Raw genomic sequence first — 18,358 nt, forward strand, 5'->3', positions numbered from 1 at the left:
CTAAAAGCCAACCGTTCCTGCTTCCCCCTCCCCTGTTTACATTGGCGTGACTAGGTAGAGGACAGGGTGAGACTAGCCCCCCTTAATATTCTCAAATTTGGGGATTATGATGACTATAAGATTTTTAAGTTTTGAAGTTGCAATTTCAAAATTTTTAAATTGAGAAATTGCAGAATTCTAAAGTTCCATAATTTTCAAATCCCAAAAGTCTGAAATTCCAGAATTCCGAAATTCGAAACTTTTAGAATTTTAAGAAGTTGAGATTTGAAAATCCTCTGGCAAAGTCTTATCTCAGTTAGAATACATTTTTTAACTGGAATGCAATATGTATTGCCACTAAAAACAAAATACACAACAATATCCTCATCGCGTGAAATTATGAATTTTAAAAATTCAAGAATATCACGATGAAGTTAGAATAAAACAATATAAAATATTTGATACTATTAGTAAATTTAAAGTAGCTGGGCCCACCCCGGAAAAGAATCCTAGTTACGCCAATGCCTGTTTCTCTTTTCAAATTTCAAAACGTATACTTTTGAAATTTTCTTCCACGAGGAAGTGCTTTTTGTAAACTGTACGTTGGAAGATTAAAACTAGTCAGAGGCTGAGCAAATTTTTATTATTTTTTTTTTCTGAGAACTCGTATGCATAATTGTCCAAATTTTACACGTACTTGAAAAATTGTAATTTAGGTTGCGTACAATTTTGTTGTTTAAATATTAACAGCTGCGGTAGTCATGATTAGTTGTTTTATTTATTATAATTTAATTCTTGCAAAAACAAAATAACAGTTGCATACTATTCTTGGACAAAAGTAATATCATACTTTGGCCAGTAAACTTTACGAAAAACACTTCTTTTAAATGAGAGAAAAGGTAACGTTTTTTCTACGAAGTAACTAAATTACTTAATACGGACAAAAAGAAGTGAAAGAAATCATTTAACGAGCATTTATTGCATAAAAAAATCTCAGTCTGAGATTATTTGTAACGATAGGAAGCAAATCTATACCAAGCCATGTTTATATGTTTTGCGATAGAAAAGAATTTTGCATTTGTATATAATGAAAACTCCTTAAAAATGCATCGTTAATAAAACTATCAAACGCATATATCAGAAACAAATTTTTTTTTCTAAAAGATTAATTTTTTTTTTTGTTTTCATCAAATTTGTTGCACAAAAGCCCCAGTTTATTATATCACCTGATCAGCAAAACGTATGGGTCTCATTCCGTAGATAAAAAAATAATATTTTTAGCTCTACGTGCTCATATAATTGTACATGCATTGGCGTAACTAAGTAGAGGCCAAGGTGGGTCTGGCCTCCTCATATATTTTGTTGCTCCCTTCTCTGAAGCGGTGATTGACTATCAAATCATTAAAAAATTCCAGAATTTTAAAACTCAATTTTTAAAACCCTATCTCCAAAATTCAAATTTCAACATTTCAAAAAATGTCAAGTTCCCGGTTCGAATTTTGAAATTTCCAAATTTAAAGTTTTCTGGTTTTGAAATAAAAATTTCAAACTTTCTAAGGAACCTGGCTCATCCCAGCAAAAAATCCTAGTTACGCCAATGTGTACATGTAGAGTTTCAAGTATTATGAATGAACAAAACAAAAGTAATTAAAATAACAAATCTTTACTAAATAATATAAATCTTTTTTATTGCCCCTACGTGTCAGCATAGTCACGATCTTCCTCATAAACAACAGGAATTGCGTCGAGGATGGTGTATGAAACGTTATAGCAATAAATTTACGTATTTGTGTATAATTTAAACTTAGTAAACTTATTAATTAAATATCAATCACGTATAACAGTGTATGCTTTCCCTACAATGTTGAACATGTATGTATACTTTTTTTATCAGAAACGATCATTTTTCTTTTTTGAAAAAATAGTTATTAGTTTACCAGTTATTCTTATTAGATTATTAAAACTGTTCAGCACACGAAAAATATGTGTCGATGCAGTTCATATACAAATTAGCATTGTTAAGTTGTGCGTACACTAATAGTGCTTTATTTTATTTCAGTATTAGGTAATGATATTTGCACGTTATGGTAAGTACTTTATTGATTAAAGATATGTTTATAATGAACAGTAAAAAAAGAAACATTTCTGGTACATGTACATGTGTTACTATGAAAATAGAATATACCATAAAAAGGAAAAGAATAAATAATTGTTAACTGAATGTAAATGACGCATTGTAATGTCTATAATTGTATTCGTTATAAATGCAAAAATTTCAATACAATGAAATTTTTCGCGACACTCTTGTACTTCTATGCACTTTTCTATACTTATTTAGAGTACACAGAACATCAAACATTTTTTTTTAGAGTATATCTACTATGAATAAAAATCATGATCACTAATAAATACATTGGAAATATTCGAAATACGCATGGTATGTACATGAAATGAATATGTGCATTGGCGTAACTAGGGTTCCTTTCTGAGGTGGGTCTGGTCTCTCAGAGATTAATTTAAAATTCTGAACTTCAAAATTTTAGAATGGTAAGGGGACCAACCCCGTTTTTAGAGGGAGGCCAGACCCACTTTAGCTCCTACCTAGTTACGCCAATGAATACGTGGATTATTACAATTTCTTTCTTTTTACTGAGCGATTACACATTGATACATGTTAAAAAAATTGTGTATTAACTACCGTTCTAACACATGTAAAAATATGTTATTTTATTAATTTTTTTTTATTACAAAACATGGAGTATTCCGTGAAAATTAAAATAGGAAAAGGAGACCGTGTTATTAAATTTGCTAACTTGTATGCGTAATGTGATCAACGAATTTTCTTGTCGTTGTTGTAAAATTTCATTTTCTTAAAATACTATCCATATCTCCTAATACATATATGTACAACGTTATACAAAATTATTAATATTGATTATGATCCTTAAGGCATAATTTGTTAAAATTTATATCAAATACGATCACAAAATTTTTAACAATCATTGCATTGTAATTCAACTTAAGATTGTGTTTTTTGCAGTTCGAACCTGAACACTATAGAAAGTTGATCAATTGGAATCATCGTCATCCGATTGAATGGCATAGGAAACAGGTTTACGAGAACGACCAGCTGTTTTTCTTGGTGCTACGGGTGGAGAATTATCTATTATTGTAGAGGAGTCGTCCTCCGAATCAGACTTCTTCTTTCGTTTCTTTATCTGTACCATAAAATAAATATTAAAGTTTACATTATTTAAAAGAGTTAAAATGTAATATTTTACAGTGCACGCGTTGCTTCCTGTACTTTTATGTAGTTAATAATAGATAACTTCATTTATAATATTTCATATTTTGTAATTTATATGATGTATTGTTACTTACAGATGATTTTTTACTTGCAAATGTGGCATCCTCTGATTCCGAATCAGAAGAAACTACTTTTTTCTTTAATTGTCTTTTCACTCCTTTTCCTCCGCCATTTTCAGCTTTCTTTTTAACGGGAGCTAAATGTAAATAATACATTAGATAAGGTATTTTAATATTATTGTAATACTGATAGTCTTACACTTTTTAGGTGGCGAGAATAGTAGAGAGGAATCTTCACTAGATGTTATAACAGGTCTTTGTTGTTTATCTGGAGAACTACCGACTAAGGAGTCAAATAGTTCTTCTGAACTTGCTGTTAAAATGAATAAAATGGTAATATAAATTGTAATGTTTTAATGATATGGCGGATAACCATTGGCGTAACTAGGATTTTTTCGGGGGTGATCCACATCCCTTATATTAATCTATCTACTTTTTAAATTAATCTTAGAATTTTAGAATAGCGAGGTGGCTTGTTCATATTTTTAGGAGGCCAAACCCCCCCTCTGACTTCTACCTAGTTACGCTACTGACGATAACTGCTTATACATATATAAGTACATTTACTTACGTTTCTTATTATGTACTTTGTTAAAGATATCATCGGAATCACTATTTACAGTTGCGGGTTGTTTGGTTTTCCTAAAAATTAAAATAACAATATCATACTTTGTGATTCTACTTAACATTTGCATAATGCTATAATTATAAATTAAATATTTACAGTTCTATATCTGAAGAAACACTGATCACATCGTCGCTGGACGAATTGTCTTCACTACTCAGGTTATATTTCTTCTTAACTGTAATATTCGAAAAAGTTAATCGTGTATCAGCCATTATCGTAATATAGCGAACTATCGTGTATATTATTAAAAATTAATACCTGCAGTTTTACGTAATGCACGTGGTGCCGGTGGTGGAGAAATACTACCAAAATCAATGTCATCCTCATCATCAGAGTCTTTCTCTTTCTCCTTCTTTTTGTCTCCTTTCTTTGCCTTTGGCTTAAATGACAATGTTGTCTGTTTCAATTCTAATTAAAGTTAAAACAAAAATAAAGCATTAAATTAGTTTCCTATATTTAATTTATTAAGTGGACAACTCAAATTATTGGAATCTTATTCTCTGGCCATTTTTTAAATACACAGAAGCGTGGGAAAATATTTGAAATTTGAATTTTTTAACTTTGAGGTTAAAATTATATTGGTGTATACATACTCTTTTTGCCAGCTATTTTTTCAGGAGAAGTACCCAGTCTGTCTTCTAAAGACTTAGCACTTGCTTCAACTAATGCATCAAGTTCATCTTTATCTTCTGAAACATCTTTCTTTATCTAAGACATTAAAGAAAAACTTAAGTTAAATTTATAGAAAATAAATTGTGCAATTAAAATTATATTATGTTACCTTCTGTTTTTTAATTCCTTCTTTTTTGTCTTTGGATACAATGTTTGCTTTCTCAATTTTCTTTTTCAATTCCGTGTCAATCACAGGTTCTACCCTACGCATTTCGTCTGAGGAATAAAATTTTTGTGGTGGTTTTTTAATTGTTTGCCTCGATTTATGCTCATCTTTTCGCTCTTTTTCTTCTATCTACAATACACAATGTATGCAAGAATATTAAGTGTTATTTTTAATCTTCACACGTTGTTATTCTTAAATAAGAATGGGTCAAAGTGACTCTGAAAAATATTATTGCCACAGAATAGACCAATTACCTTATTTAATTCACTCAATAAATTATCCAAATCCTCTTTCCATAAAGAGACAGGTGAACGAGCTTGCAGTCTCTTCAATTCAACTAATTTTTCGTCCCTTTGACGTAACAGTTCATCCTTCCTTTCCTTTGTTAAACTCCATAAAGTCATTCCTAATAAATAATCAAAATTTTCTTGCCCTATCGCAGTGGTTGACAGAGCACCTTCATCTTCAGCATTATCAGCAACTTCTTCCTATTAACATCAATTATTTTAATATTAAATATGTATATGAGAAGTTATTTCTCTTATCCTGTAGTTTTCTTTCTATCACTTACTTGAGCTTCCTAACGTAACGTAACAGTTAAAGTATAATATATATTATTTTATTGCACTTATTGCAGGTACAGTAGTCTATTACTGAGAGAGTCCGCTCGTTATATTGCCACGTGAGTGATATACTTCTATCTCTCCTACTTCCCTTCAAACAAAAGTTTGAAAAGATCCGCGGCAATATAACGAGGGTATACTGAAATTGCATTATTATTTCTACTCATAGGAATTTCCGACTCCTACAGCTCTGTCCGCGGAAATATAACGAGTGTCTATTGTAAAAGATAAAATACTTACTAAAACTTCTTCTCTATTTTGTGATAATTTCCAAGCTATTATTGGGTCGGATTCGTATCCCCGTGTAACTAATTCAGCTATCATATCCTTTTTCTTCTTATTTTCTATTACTAAATTACCATCGCACTTTTCTAAAATGAATCGTGCTTGATTGGAAAGTTTCGATGCCTCTGCTTGCAGTATACCCTCCAAATAAGCCTTTCGTTTATGATACGTTTCCATTCTTACTTTGTAAAAGTTTCTCAAAATTTGAAGGGAAGAATCATACTTTTGCAAGCATTGATTTTCATCGAACGCACACTGTAAAGAAAATAAATTTCATTTGTATTTTGTTGGTGCGGAATTAGAATTTTCTATCTGGGAAAACCTTAGATAGAAAACCAGAACCTTTAGCCTTAGATTTATCTTACCATAGATGTAACTGTCGTTGTCGTTTGCAATTTAAAAGCTTTATGAAGGCCATCTCTTTCTAATTCAACTAACTTATCACGATTTAATATTACTATAAAAAGTACAGACGTATCTGTATTATATTCTTTGTAATCGCTGTAACAGCAACAATAAAAATAAATAATCCATAGTAATTATTAACATTAAAAATTTTCATATGACATTCTAGTATCACTTACGTAATAATCGCAGGAGTTTTATCCGATCCATGTAACATGGGCTCTAACACAGTTTCTTTGTATACTTGCGTCCAAATACCGATTGGCAGTTCAGTAATTTCAACCTTATCAGGTCCGATCACTGAAATTTCTCCGCTAATAACGTATCTAAAGTCTCCGCAACTTTCAATAGTACCTTTAAAATTTTTATAATACGGTACCTAAACAAAATATCAAAATGAGATACATAAGAGATGAATATAAAATAGTTTTCCAGAGTATTACCATAGGTTTTGGATCAGCATCGTCCATCATTCTAAACAAATTTTCAATTATTTCTCTAGGATTATAATTTGGTATCTTGGTCATCCAACCAGTGCCAATACCATCAGCACCGTTCACCAATACCATTGGTATTGTTGGTATATAGTAGACAGGTTCAATTTTTTGATTATCATCATACTCATGCTTTAATAAAGCATCGTCGTGTTTATGGAATATGAGTCTAGCTAATGGACTACAAAGAAAGAAAATTATGTTACACTTCTGAGTTATAGTTATTACATATAGTATAAATAACATACCTAAGCATTGTGAAGATGTATCGAGGACTTGCCGCGTCTTTTCCTCCTGCAAGCCTGGTACCAAACTGACCAATCGGTTGAAGTAAATTAATATTGTTGCTTCCTACAAAATTCTGCGCAAGATTTATGATAGTTGACATAAGAGAAGTTTCGCCATGATGGTACGCAGAATGTTCAGCAACAGAACCAGCTAGCTGGGCGACTTTAACTTCACGTTTGTCGTTACGTTTTAAACATGTATAAATTACTTTTCTTTGCCCGGGTTTAAAACCATCAATCATATTGGGTATGGACCGAACATTATCATAATTACTATATAAAACTAATTCAACATTAATGAAATCAGAGAACGTCACTGTACGTGTATCTTTTTCATACAAGTAACGCTCCCCAAGGCCAATCTCTTTTCTTCTCTTTGTTTCATCCATGTGATTCATTAACCAATCTTTACGCTGATCAACGCATTTCTTGCTAAAGGCCATTATTATATTTTGATCGTCGTGATCGCCATCGTACCTGAATCTAATTCTGTGTCTAGTCATATTCTCAAAATATTCTTTCGCCTCTTTAGCTGTAGAGGTACCCAAACCTATATCGCAAAGAAATAAATTGTTGTAAGAGAATGTTAGACCAATGATAATAATGTTAATTTAAAAAAATAAAAACCTTTGTAGTATTTGATCTTATAAGTATGATAATTATCGGTTTCAGATTTCCACTTGGTAAATTCTGGTAAAGAGAAAAAACTCAACACTTGATTTCCCTTTGATGCCTTAACAATAGGTGTAATAAATTCCTCTACAAAATTTAATTTCAGTAGCGATGGCCAATTATGATGAATAAAATTAATCAACAGTCCTTTGATATGAGAACCGTCCTAAATAAACACATAATTATACGTTAAATAACATAATTAAAATATAAGGCATAAAATTCATGCGAAAAGAAATTAACCTGGTCCTGATCAGTCATTATCATCAATTTTCCATACCGCAGTGTTTTTAAATCGTCACGTGTTTCATATTTCTTTTTATATTGAAGACCAAGAATTTTTATTAAATTATTAATCTCTGCATTTTCTAATATTTGTTTATGCGTTGCTTCCCTTACGTTTAAGATTTTACCTGAGAGTAAAAAGGATTTAAAGATAGCATAACATTATACACGTAAAAATAATATGATGTATAGAGTGTCCCAAAAATACCGCATAATCAGGATGGTATTATAAGCTTGGTTCAAAAATTGAAATTAAATTTCGTCTGTGGCTTTCAGGTTGTACGGTATTTTTAAGGCAACCTGTGTATGTGAATATATTATTTACCTCTTAGAGGAAATATACCATATTTATCTCTACCTATAGCTGCGAGCCCAGATACAGCCATAGTTTTGGCCGAATCTCCTTCGGTTAATATAAGTGTACAATCTAATGATTTAGCAGTTCCAGCGTCATTAGCATCTTCTAATTTTGGTATCCCTGCAATACAAAGTCACATAAAATGTTACATTTATTATGAATTTTACAGGAGTGAATATGCGTATCATTGGCATAAGTAGGATTGATTTATACTCAATTTACCTTGTAATTTTCTTTGCTTCGATTTAGGTCCTAATTTCTGCAATTGACTATCTGCTTTAAATTTAGCCCATGTTAAAATTGCTTCTACAATGCCAGTTTTCGTTATCTATATAAAAAATCAAAATTCCTTACACATATAGAATAACGTTAAACAAGTTGAGTAAAATTATAATACTTACAGAAGTAATAAATTTATCACTGAGTGTGCACTTGGATCCAAAACTTTTAGCTTGCAGTGTCATGTTTTCCTTAGTTTGCGAATCAAACGTAGGATTATTAACGAGACAATTAATAAAAATCCATAAATGATTTTTTATTTGAAATGGCTTAATTGTTAGTCCGCCTTTATTTTTCTTTTTTAAAGTTTCTGTCAATTGCTTCACTATTATTTCCGTGACATGATCTACGTGCCGACCACCCTATGTGTAAGTATACAATTTAATTGGCATATTTCATCTTATGTTTCATTTCAATATATTTATTACCTTTGTTGTTGCAATACTATTTACGAAAGACATTTGTTGAAACCCTTTATCCGATATAGTCACAGCTACTTCCCAGCGCGGTCCACAACTTTCGTATGCAATTTTCAAAGGATTGCCAATATCATCCTCTTTACCCTTAATGTAGAAGTCAACGTAATCTTTGAAATTTTTCACTGGAATTCTAATACCATTAAGGTAAACTTTAACGCCTCTGCTAGAAGCTGCTACATCATAGGCTCTTCGAGACATCAGGGCAATTATATCATCATCTAAACAATCCATTTTGAATTTTGATAAATCTGGCGAAAATATGACTTTTGTAAAGTCTTCACCAGAGAAATCTTTTATTCGTGGTTCACTTGCACTTCCCATGTTATTATTCCATGTCTATAAATGTAATCATATTACAAATGTTTATTGTTAGAAAAAATGTAATTATGTGAATTGTCATAACTGGGATATTTTCTGGGGCAGGCTGGATCCCTTAGATATTTTAGAATTTTTAAATTCTGAAAATCTTATAGTTACTTGAAATAATTACCTGCTTTAAGCATTTCTTATATTCCTTGGATGCTGTCTCTATAGTAAAACGATGACTAAAAATATTACACAATTTGGCACCATAGCCATTTCTACCACCAGTTACTTTTTCTTCTTCGTCATCATAATTAGATGATGTTAATAAATGTCCAAATATCATTGTGGGAACATACATATTTTCTTCTTTATGAATTACTACTGGAATGCCTTTACCATTATTCCATACAGATATAATATTATTTGTTCTAAGGATTGAAATGTATTTTTAATTATTCTTCTAATCATTAACATAATAGCTATCTAATTAGTATTACTTACGAATCAATTTCAATTTTAATGGTATCCATTTTAGGATCTCTTTGTTTATTATCTGCTGCATTGACTAAAATTTCATCAAATATTTTATACAATCCAGGAACATATTTTATCTCCCTTTGTATCATACATTCTTTTTCTTTATCATAAATCCACATTAATTCGCATACCGGTTCTACAGAACCAATATATGTATCAGGTCGTAATAAAATATGTTCCAATTGAGACTTCTTTTGGTATATGCGCTCAATGGTTTTTTTCTTGTGTGCATTGTCCCCTCTGCCATTTTCTACTGCTATACTCATTGTATTGCACTGTTTCTTTATGTAACTGTAAAATTAAAATTTATACATATTTGTTAGTTAAATTGTTGGATGCCTTATACAGGGTACTCAAAGAAATAGAAAGCTGTTTAAGAAATACAGGAAAATAACTGAAAATGATGATTTAGTATTAAATGTGAGGAATGTATAGTGTTTGTTGATATTTGGAAATTTTGATTTCAGTTTTGTCATAGAAAAAGGATGTTTTATTAGTGGGCACTAAGTTCTTCAATCTCAATTTATGAAATTGTCATATAATTCTTATAACACCTTACCGTTATATATTAATGTATTAAATAAGAAACAGTTTCATAAATGGATGAAGTGTGATAAAATCAAACATTCCATGTACTTAATTATGATAATAGCTTTGAAATTTTGTTTTTGAACATATGCTTTAGTCATATCATTTGAATATCAATTCAAAATCCAAAGGATTAATTTTGATTATTATTAAAAGTTTCATACCCAAAACGAATTTTACTAATATGGCGGGAAAACATCCTCCGTGCAATTGGCTAGTGCGATGAAGACGCTAATTTCGCGTAAGCATGTTCTTTCGAAACTTAAATATGTATAAACACATACCCATTTGAAAGAAAAATTGCGGAAATTAGACCATATTTTGGATTATTTTTACAGCCTACCTTTAATACAACTGCAATAAAAATACAGCGTTGTGTCGGCAACTGAAATTTGTACACCTACAGGTTTCTACCAGTATTTAAGGTTGTTAGCTAACGCATTGCACTTAATACGATAAGTAACTTAAATAATTATCACACGCATATACACTATCTTCCTCGTTACTTTTCTTACTGAAATAGTTATTAAACTACCGATATTACAGAAAAAAATATTATTTTAATTCGAGACTTCGTCTGAAACCTATACAGTAAACTGATGTATGGTAAACTATCCACTTCCAAGCGGTTGAAGTCGCTATCGTATTTTGTACACCGTTCCAAAAGGCAATAAAAAATTAACGTACTTTGTTCGAAATCGCTAAAAAATCTTAGAATATTTTCATTTGAAAATTATACAATTCATTTGTCGATTTATACGTATAAAGAAGTAAGAACAACAATTTAACTGTCAACCACAATGAAATATTTTACGAATATATGCATACAGAGTTCGGAGGATAAATTGTATTAGCTAAATTTATTAAAAATAATAAAAGAATTGCCATTAATTTCTTTAATTAAATAGATGAGTTTTAATTGAGTTTTAATTTGTGTCTTTTAGAATAATTACAAAGCTTTAGTAACTTTGTGTGGAAAATGTTGGTAGTATTAATTATTTCATATTTGAATAATTTCGATGCAATCTTGTTTATCAATAAATTAATAATAAACCCAGGGTCATTAATTTTATCTGTTGAAAATTGATATTGATCTTTTAATCCTCCAAAGCAAGTAAGACTTTCGAATTGAGCTCATTGTTCATTTTACTTGTTAATTAACGAATCGACTAACCGTTTATTTGCAGACCTAACCTTACCTGGGGGTTTTTCAGATCCCCATAATCAGGCCCCCTCGAGAACAAAGTTATGTCCAGTCTTTCTGTATCTGTAGTCACTGTTAATACAATCAACAACTTTAGTTGGCAGTTTTTTTATAACGGTTCGTAATTTTCTATGTTGCAATAGTGTATACCTCTAAAAACAATTGCAGTATTTAATTATATTTTATAAATTCATTATAATCTGTGATAAACAATTTACTGAAGTGCTCCATGTAACATATTTTCATTTCAAATTGATTGAAGTCTGTTCATTCTAAACACTTTTATTATGAAAGTCACTTATAATCTTCCTGCTTTCAGAAGTATTATAATCAGCCGCCAAGATTGAGAATACAATGCGTAGAACTCATACAAGTAAGTTCACCAATGCTGGAATACTTTCCACAAAGTGTACCTATCCTAGGTTTGATATAAATTCATTTCTGTTACAGATTATGCCTATGAGCCAGTACCAACAACATCAAATCATGATGGTTTGGAAGATGAAAATGAAAAAATGACAGATCATTTAAAGGATAAAATTCATGCTTTAAAGTCACTGTCAATTGATATTGGAAATGAAGTACATTATCAAGAAAAAGTTCTTCGTGGAATGGTGAATTACCCAGCAATATTAAAAGATTATTAAGTATTTCAGATTCTAATTATACAGAGAAACTTCTTTTATCATCACAGGATGAAGATTTTGAAAGGACAAGTGGTTCATTAACATCTTCTGTTGCCCGTGTTTTACGCTTATCTAAAGGAAGTCATAATTATTATATTTTATATTTAATCTTATTCTCTATAGTTGTCTTTTTCATATTGTGGGTAACAGTGAAATTTTTTTAACTAAAACATCAAAAACTTAAGAAAGTAACTCATTCTTATACTATTTTGTTACATGCAGTTGTACAATGTACAGTTATGCTATTTAAGATTGGTATATGATATCAATTTTTTAAATTTTGTTTACATAGGTTGTGCAGGTAAAATATTTATTAAGTTTTATGTATAAAGTTGTATACACACCCTACATTAAAATGTACATAAATCAATGTAAATGTAAAGACTATTTTATGTTAAGAAATATGTGGACCAATAACTATTAGCATTTCAATTATTTCCAAGATTATAGAGAAATAAATCGGTAAATGAAAGTTACTTTGCGTAGATAGTTGTATGACAATCGTACCCGCTTTACCAGTTCTTTCTTTACGATTCCTTGCAGTGGCAGCAAGAAATACACAGTTTTGACTGTGTTTGATTCTACTTTTTTAGAAATCATTCAAGGTCAGCACAGGACCGAAAAATCATTAAAATAATTGTTTGATAATTTGGATTCCTGAACTCGTATTTTAAAAAGACCGCTTTTAAAGTTCGATTCCGTCGCCACCTATACGAAAATTATGCAAACAACTGAACGAGTTACCGACTTGCTAAGTAGTTTCCACTGAATTCCGATAGATGGCGGGAGTGCTTCCGTTTGGTTGGTAACTCGTTGAATAGTTTCCGCAAAAGAGGCACTGCTATGTTACCGACTATGCTCTCTGCATACCGACATAATATCATCTTGGGGTGTCAGGGACCCCTAAGCACAGGTGACACTGCATACCGACAATTTGGCATTCGGGGTTCCTGGGACCCCGAAGCGCCACTGTCTTGTCTGTCTCTGGGACCCCATAAATTCAAGACCTGAAAACAAGGACATGTCTAGCCTTCTACTATTTGTAGTCACTGTTTAAGCACGTGTTATGAAGAAGTTGTTTTATACCTTCATTAAACTGCAAAATATCTTGAAATGAAATTAAAGAATTTGCGAATAAATCCTCTGAGTAGAGTTCAAAGGGGAGAGGACGAAGAAGCTCCAAGTACATCGAACGATGAAACACCGAAGGTTATCCTACCATCTGACAGCAACTTTAATCATATAAAATGCAAAGCAGTTCGCTACCAAAAATGTCAAAAATTAAAGAAAGAAAAAACGAAAGCCAAGAAGGAAGCCCGAAAGAAAAGAATTCAAGAAGGTGGACCTAAACAAGTACCACACACTATTGAGAGTTTAAGAGAGAAAGATGAAACTACCATTACTGGTGATATTGACGATGAAGAAAATCAGGAGCTGAAAATTGATTTTGAACACGACGAATTTGCTCCTTATTATAGACACGAATATGAGCCTAAAGTTTTGATTACCTATGCTGATAATCCAACAAGAAAGACCAGGATTTTTGGCGTTGAACTGACAAGGATCATACCAAACTCTATTTCATTATATAGAAATCGTTCTGGGGTGAAAAAGATGGTTAAAAGTGCCATTGCCAGGAATTTCACTGATATTATTGTTGTCAATGAAGATCAGTGTAAACCTAGTATCCTTTGAATACCTTTGTACAACTGATTAAATTTCTAATAACTTAAATTTATTATTTTCCTTATAAAACTTCTTAGATGGAATGTTAATCATTCATTTACCCGAGGGGCCAACAGCATATTTCAAACTCAGTAATGTTAAAATAACACCGGAATTAAAAAGGAGTCACAAAGAAATTAGTAAACATAGACCAGAAGTTATTTTAAATAATTTCACTACTCGTTTGGGTTACACAATTGGTAGAATGTTGGGAGCTCTATTTCATTATCAACCTGAATTTAAAGGGAGAAGAGCTGTAACGTTTCATAATCAAAGAGATTACATATTTTTCAGACATCATAGGTGAGATTTTGTGCTTGTGTATAGCACTTCAATAATATTAAATATAATAATGTACATTGTAGGTATCAATTTGACATTAAAAAGGGCAAACCTAGATTGAGGGAGTTAGGACCTAGATTCACTTTAAAATTGAAGTCCTTGCAACATGGCACATTTGATAGTAAATATGGAGACTATGAATGGCTTGTAGAAGGAAGAAGACACGATATGGAAACTAGCAGGAGAAAGTTCTTCTTATAAACTTCATCATTTAACATAAATATTTGTAGGGAAATTATTTATAAAGTTTTTATAAGAAGTACAAAAATTCCTGTTTATTAAACCTCTATGAAATGTTAACTTGTAATAAAGATACTATAACTTCCTTAAATTAACAATATTTGTAATCACTTTTGTTCACTTGCTTCTATGTATAGGATGTTTAACAACTTTAGGTTTAAATTGCTCATAAGCTGTGTCTGTTCGTTTTAAAACGTACACTGCAGCTTGGAGCCCCCCTATATTTACACCCAACATTTTTGTTACCCAAAATAAGTTCCCGGCAGCTTGCAAAGCCTGTAAATGAAAATCAATATTAATTGCAATTCTAAATAAAATACGAATTGCAGTAACGTACCGTGTTAAAACTACGTCTATCGTAAGTGAGTAATACTGCTCGGCCCGTTGAAGGTTTCACAACTCGTCCTAATTCTACTAAAAATTGTTTGTATAGTATTCTGTTATCAATCATTCTTCCACTTCTTTTCCCGAAGGGCTGTAAAATTAATTATTGAATTAAATATGATATAACAGTGTGTACACGAAAGTGTATTTCATTACCATATCAGTAATAACAATGTCGACACAGGAATCCTTAAGTGGTAACTGTTGTACATTCCAATGTACTAAATCAATTTTAGATTTTCTGGTACATGTATCAACATTAGATTTCGTTCTATCTATAGCTTTTGGATGATTATCTCCACCAATGACATAGGATTTAGTGTAAACCAAAGTTGCCTAGAATTTTCAATTACATTCTGTAATAATTTTTCATGAATTTTTATAAGTATAGTAGAAATGAAAATCACCTCTATTGGAATAGAACCACCGCCACACATTGGGTCGGTTATTATATCTCCTGGATTAGGATGAGCTAACCGTAATAAATTATAACATATAGTTGCTCTAAGGGTAGTTGGTCCAAAATGCGCAATATTCCGACGATGCTTAGATTCATGCGTAACACGTAAATGTGTTACCAATTCATCTGTTTATGATACAACATGTATTATTCTTTTATAACAAACAGAATTTCATTAACTTACATTATACTTACTATCAGTTACTTTACAAACTATTTCTAGATAGTATGCAGATAAATCAACAAGCCAATGATATTTATCTTGTAATTCTCCTCCAATAATTCTGGCAACATCATAAGATTCAAATGCATGTTTTCCACTTCTTTCACATGTTACTCTGTATCTTAGAATCTCATCTTCTTTGGTATTAGAAGGATTTTGACCTCTTTTTTTTACTCTTTGCGTCGCAGGTGAAACAGTTGTATTGGAGAGTTTATAATCCTTCTCTACTGAATTGTATTCTTCAATAGTTGGATATATCTTTCCATGGAATTCAGTGACAGACTTCCAAGCATTCAGAGCCTTTTCTAATTTCATATTATTGTTCACAGCATCTTTGAAAAGCTGTAAATCAGCCTCTTTATTGGTTCCATTAAATTCAAATTTTCTAACATCTCCTACTATGAATATATTATCTATAGATCTCATTTCTTGCACCTAAAATTACAGTTTAAATACGATAAAGTAATCTGTTTATTGAAATTAATGAATAAAAAAATAAAAATAATAATAATAATAATAATACTTGCGTAAATTGATTCCAATATATGTTAAAAAAGATTTTTCCCCGTTCTTTAACGATCTTAATATTTTTATCCAGCTTTTCTTTGCATTCGTCCACTGCTTGCCATTCGAAACCTGTAAAATTACAATTTATAGGTTACTTAGAATAACACGTGCTTTAGATTTTAATGAGAAAAGTGAATCTACCTGTGTCAACAGTTGTTGCTATCATAAAGACATTATCGTTAGCTAACGACTCTAAAAAAAGTTTTTGTAAATCTGATTCACTGTTCGTATTCATGTCGAATTTTACGTAGATATTTCACGTTGTAACTTACGTACAAAATATTTGAACACGTGATTATACATGTGACTAATGTCAAACTAATTCCACGTGTTCCCGCGGTACAATAGTTTATCCCCTATAATATCTGTGAAACTTTTAATAAAATTGATGAGCTTTATTTCTCGCATTTCTAATTATTATTCACATTCTTTTTTAAATTTATTTTGGGTTTAAATGTGAAATAAAATGTCGAAATAGCATTGGAAATTGATTAGAATCGATGTTAGAAATTTCGTACTGTCTGAAATGCGGAAATGGGCATGGTATTTGAATATCCGAACGATAGGAAACAAAAATCGCGCGAATCTTGGAATGCGTTTTTGCGCAAAATAAAAGAATACCTCTTGGAATCACATGAACTCCTGATACAAAATGTCAATTTTGTTGAAAACATTACAAAATTTCTAACTTTTCTGTAACGTAACAACAAACGTTTGTCAAATGCATTGCAGAACGTGACAAGAAGTAGTATATATTGCAAAATAAATAACAATTTTTACCATTATAACGATGTAACGAGTTTATACACAGAATGCACCTACGTGCATCACTGTGTGTTGTATCTTATCAGTGTGTTGTCGACCAAAAATACGGTTCTCTTTGTAAAATCTCTCCTTTTCTTAACTTAACAAATGATCTTAATATTTTTGGATATAATGTTAATGACGAAAAGAAGGTATATTCAACTGCAGTGTATTTGAATTATTAATTAAAATCAAATATATGTATAATAATTAGTAAAAATGAAACAAATATTAGCTTAGCTAATTTTATCAATTCTTATCAAATATTTTCGAAACGAAATTTCGATAACGAATTCATCTCTTATCTATAAGGAAGAAAATTTAATTTATCGAGCTTAAAAAAGATACAAATTTGACGTGAAATAAGATATTGAATTATTTAACGACCATTGTACGAAACGTTTCTTTTTAAAGCTGTAAAGAGAGGCAGTAAAAAAGGCACTTTATAAACTCGATTCCTGAGTTTAACGATCCTTTCGTGTGGTACATGAATATTCACGAGAAGCGTGAGTTGACGTTTGCAGTTACCCTTAATTTAATTCCCCATATGGATACCCTGCACAATCAGTTTCATTACTTTATAAGATTCTATTAATACGGGCCTGTCGAATGTGGCAAATTTAACATTCAATATAAATAACAAGGTAGTATTGTAAATAATGTAGCATAAAGAGGATAAAATTAATTTTAATCAACCCCCTGACGGCGAACCCTTGAAATTAAAACAATTTAAATTTAGTTTTACTTTTTCTCAGTTTGATCCAGGGCCGGCATTAATCAACTAATAAACATTCTTAGACGCAAAATCGTCGTACGGGGACCCTGGACCGGGGGCCCAAGGGGTCCGCCTAGTCTGCCTGGGACCAGGGGCGGATCTACTAAATTTCATATAAATCTTATTGAAAAATCATTGTGAATATTTTTTAACTAATAACTGATGTTCCAAATATGGCGTCTGATGGAAGGGTACCTGTAATTTCATAACTCTCATTAATTTTCAACAATTTCACCTTAATACTTTGATATTATACAATAATAATTACTTCTAAATTTTACACGAGCTACTAATTAACTTTTTTTTTGAATAAAAAGGTGGTAAAGCTGATCGTTGGAAGTTTGAATACATAATTCCCTGTTATTCATAGAGATACGTCTGGTATCCTGGATTAAACCGATGATTATGTGGTAGCAGGTTAAGGGGGAGGTTTTCCATCGCGGAAGGTGGCAAACTCGCGGAGGCGTCTGCATCTAGCTCGGGTCATTTCAGGTCGAAAGTTCGTCGGGCCATACGTCTCTATACATAGAACCGATTTC

The 18,358-nt window shown here is 31.2% G+C and overlaps 4 protein-coding genes across 7 annotated transcripts; 2 read left to right on the forward strand and 2 right to left on the reverse strand.

Moving 5' to 3' along the window:
- Window positions 1-2,901: 2,901 nt before the first annotated feature.
- Window positions 2,902-11,197, reverse strand: LOC114870923 (DNA topoisomerase 2). Its single transcript, XM_029176168.2, has 23 exons — window positions 10,753-11,197; window positions 9,786-10,112; window positions 9,469-9,712; window positions 8,928-9,314; window positions 8,622-8,861; window positions 8,443-8,548; window positions 8,188-8,340; window positions 7,821-7,990; window positions 7,533-7,743; window positions 6,867-7,455; window positions 6,568-6,799; window positions 6,304-6,503; window positions 6,085-6,220; window positions 5,675-5,974; window positions 5,066-5,299; window positions 4,755-4,940; window positions 4,567-4,681; window positions 4,232-4,381; window positions 4,070-4,148; window positions 3,917-3,987; window positions 3,545-3,658; window positions 3,361-3,482; window positions 2,902-3,197 (listed from the first exon to the last, which is right to left on the reverse strand). The coding sequence occupies exons 2-23, from the start codon at window positions 10,085-10,087 to the stop codon at window positions 3,048-3,050; spliced, it is 4,491 nt and encodes a 1,496-aa protein (XP_029032001.1). The 5' UTR covers window positions 10,088-10,112; window positions 10,753-11,197; the 3' UTR covers window positions 2,902-3,047.
- Window positions 11,198-11,622: 425 nt separating this feature from the next.
- Window positions 11,623-12,775, forward strand: LOC114870927 (BET1 homolog). Of its 3 annotated transcripts, none has more exons than XM_029176195.2 (4): window positions 11,623-11,730; window positions 11,933-11,986; window positions 12,064-12,227; window positions 12,308-12,775. In XM_029176195.2, the coding sequence occupies exons 2-4, from the start codon at window positions 11,968-11,970 to the stop codon at window positions 12,461-12,463; spliced, it is 339 nt and encodes a 112-aa protein (XP_029032028.1). In that variant the 5' UTR covers window positions 11,623-11,730; window positions 11,933-11,967; the 3' UTR covers window positions 12,464-12,775. The 3 variants fall into 3 exon arrangements, with proteins under 3 accessions (XP_029032028.1, XP_029032030.1, XP_029032029.1); XM_029176197.2 differs by lacking the exon at window positions 11,623-11,730 and adding an exon at window positions 11,737-11,844; XM_029176196.2 differs by lacking the exon at window positions 11,623-11,730 and having other exon boundaries at window positions 11,851-11,986.
- Window positions 12,776-13,324: 549 nt separating this feature from the next.
- On the forward strand, window positions 13,325-14,701 carry LOC114883167 (probable ribosome production factor 1). The gene is made up of 3 exons (XM_029200695.2): window positions 13,325-13,983; window positions 14,063-14,327; window positions 14,390-14,701. Exons 1-3 carry the CDS (start codon window positions 13,413-13,415, stop codon window positions 14,565-14,567), a joined length of 1,014 nt encoding a protein of 337 aa, XP_029056528.2. The 5' UTR covers window positions 13,325-13,412; the 3' UTR covers window positions 14,568-14,701.
- LOC114883166 (THUMP domain-containing protein 3-like) lies at window positions 14,614-16,589 on the reverse strand. Of its 2 annotated transcripts, XM_029200692.2 has the most exons (7): window positions 16,382-16,589; window positions 16,197-16,309; window positions 15,646-16,108; window positions 15,398-15,576; window positions 15,147-15,326; window positions 14,944-15,081; window positions 14,614-14,882 (listed from the first exon to the last, which is right to left on the reverse strand). In XM_029200692.2, exons 1-7 carry the CDS (start codon window positions 16,473-16,475, stop codon window positions 14,724-14,726), a joined length of 1,326 nt encoding a protein of 441 aa, XP_029056525.1. In that variant the 5' UTR covers window positions 16,476-16,589; the 3' UTR covers window positions 14,614-14,723. The 2 variants fall into 2 exon arrangements, with proteins under 2 accessions (XP_029056525.1, XP_029056527.1); XM_029200694.2 differs by lacking the exon at window positions 16,382-16,589 and having other exon boundaries at window positions 16,201-16,285.
- Window positions 16,590-18,358: the final 1,769 nt, after the last annotated feature.

Source organism: Osmia bicornis, chromosome 1 (assembly GCF_907164935.1).
Source record: "Osmia bicornis bicornis chromosome 1, iOsmBic2.1, whole genome shotgun sequence".
In the NCBI taxonomy this organism is placed as follows: domain Eukaryota; kingdom Metazoa; phylum Arthropoda; class Insecta; order Hymenoptera; family Megachilidae; genus Osmia; species Osmia bicornis.